The sequence below is a fragment of the Herpailurus yagouaroundi genome, unplaced genomic scaffold (genome assembly GCF_014898765.1).
Source record: "Herpailurus yagouaroundi ecotype Mexico unplaced genomic scaffold, PumYag 188, whole genome shotgun sequence".
In the NCBI taxonomy this organism is placed as follows: domain Eukaryota; kingdom Metazoa; phylum Chordata; class Mammalia; order Carnivora; family Felidae; genus Herpailurus; species Herpailurus yagouaroundi.
In genome coordinates, this window is record NW_024412419.1 from 36,311,447 (window position 1) to 36,313,695 (window position 2,249).

At 41.4% G+C, this 2,249-nt stretch overlaps 1 protein-coding gene across 1 annotated transcript in view; it reads left to right on the forward strand.

Moving 5' to 3' along the window:
- Positions 1 to 2,046, forward strand: part of MRPS5 (mitochondrial ribosomal protein S5) — a 29,822-nt gene extending 27,776 nt beyond the window's left edge. Inside the window, exon 12 of the mRNA XM_040496694.1 lies at positions 1,670 to 2,046. Within this exon, the coding sequence (XP_040352628.1) occupies positions 1,670 to 1,894 (225 nt within the window). The 3' untranslated portion in view covers positions 1,895 to 2,046. The remainder of the gene's footprint in view (positions 1 to 1,669) is intronic.
- Positions 2,047 to 2,249: the final 203 nt, after the last annotated feature.

A 2,249-nucleotide genomic window follows, 5' to 3' on the forward strand; every position in this document is an offset into this window, starting at 1 on the left:
ACAGGTGTGTGTGTGTGTGTGTGTGTGTGTGTGTGTGTGTGTGTGTGTGTTGTTACTGTCTAAAATATGCTTCAAAAACACTTCTAGGAGGGTCTGGGTGGCTCAGTCGGTTAAGTATCTGACTTCAGCTCAGGTCATGATCTTGCGTTTTGTGTGTTTGAGCCCCACCTCCAGCTCTGTGCTGACAGCTCAGAGCCTGGAGCCTGCTTCAGATCCTCTGTCTGCTTCTCTCTCTGCCCCTCTCCTGCTCGAGTTCTGTCTCTCTCTCTCTCTCTCTCTCTCTCTCTCAAAAATGAATAAACATTAAAAAAAATTAAAAAATAAAAAGCACTTTCAAATTCAAACTGTTAGACGTTTAATTTTTTGATGTAGCTACAGTATTGGTTTTAGATAGGTCATATTTATGATCAAGTAGACTTGTTCTTTTATATAATATTTTTGTTTTAAGTTAGTACTTTGGATTTTCTGATATGATTACCAGGTATCATCTCTTCTAAGATGCTGTCAACTGTAAAATGTTGCATTATTTAATGTGCTATTCAAAAAGAAAAAGAATGTCACCAATTTAAGCAACATGCCATTGATTATAAGATCTGCCAATTTAAATTCTTTTGTTTTTATGAAGCAGCTCATCTTTTTTCTAATTTCAAACTTCTGTAGGATTAGAGAGAATAGTACAAGGTGGCCATAAAGTCTGGAAACAGGAGATTGGCATATCAGGTATTTTAATGTACTACCAATAAACTAACTGTATTTCCTTTTTCCAGACTTCTGTGGCTACTGTCCATGATGAGTCCCCTTGGCCCTCTTACCCAATGTCAGCAGTGAACAGCTCATGGCCAATCTTTGTGTCTCAGTACCACCCCCATGCAGCCCAGTCATTTTGAACCAGGCCTCAGACATCACTTTATGTCATTTGTAAATATTTCAGTATGTATCTCTAAAAGATAAGGATTAAAAAGTACCCGTTGGTACTATTATACCTAAAAAGTAACAGTACCACAGTATCTCGAGTTACCTAGGTAGTGTTCATAGAAATGTATCCATTTGTTATATTAAAAAGAAGTTTGTTACATAATTTGTTTTCCAGAAAAGGTCTGTAGATTGTAAGTTCTTGCCATGTCTTTTAAATCACTTCTAATCTATAGGTTTCCTTCTTCTTTTTTTCCTCGTGTGTGTGTGTGTATTTATTTTTATTTATATTATATTATATTTTATTATATTATATTATATTATATTATATTATATTATATTATATTATATTATATTTTTTAGGAAACTGGGTTGTTTGTCTTGTAGCTTCCCAGTCTGGTGCTGACTACATACCTATGGTCCTCAGTGCAGGTCTCACCCTGCATGTCCTGTAAAACGTTAGCTAGAGCTAGGGGCTTGATGAGATTCAAGTTCAGTTTTGGGCACAGCGTGACACATAATTGGGAGGGTTTGGAAGGCAAGAGACCAGAGGCCAACGCCCTTCCTCCAGTCCAGTTGGGAGTGGGGAGATGATGCCATGCACCCCAAATCACTGTGGTGTAGCCACAAAACACATTGCCCGGAATCGACTTTGAAATGGTAAGTCCCCCAAGTGGTACGTGGGAAGTTCCCGATCTTTAAGTTACAGATGTATCTCATAGACCTAACCTGGCGTTCTCAATTTGGTCTTGCCCAGGAAACCCACCAACAACTGGCTGATAAGAAGAGTCTCCATGTTGTGGAATTCCGGGAAGAATGTGGCCCTCTACCCATCGTGGTGGCCTCCCCCACGGGGGCCTTGAGAAAGGATCCGGAGCCGGAAGATGACGTTCCAGACATCCGACTGGACTGGGAAGAAGTGAGGGCGGCGCAGGGAATGAAGCGCTCGGTGTGGTCAAATTTAAAGAGAGGTGCTACGTGAGCTTCCCTCTGGCCTTGCACGGTTGCCACGTCTGGTACTGCCTGGCACCGAGAAGAGACTCAGCCCTTCCCATTTTGGAATGTCACTTGCTTTTTAAAGGAAAGGTCAACCTTCTTTATTTACAAATAATAAAGAACTACACCTTCAATTTATTGAGAACGTGGTATATACCAGTCACTGTGAGAGGAGCCGCGCGTACATATTTTAGTTCAAGACTGCTTTAAATATTCATTTAAACTAGCAAAAGCAGGGGGTACCTCGGTGGCTCAGTTGGTTAAGTTTCCCGCTTTGGCTCAGGTCATGATCTCGCGGTCCGTGAGTTCGAGCCCCGCGTCGGGCTCTGTGCTGACCACTC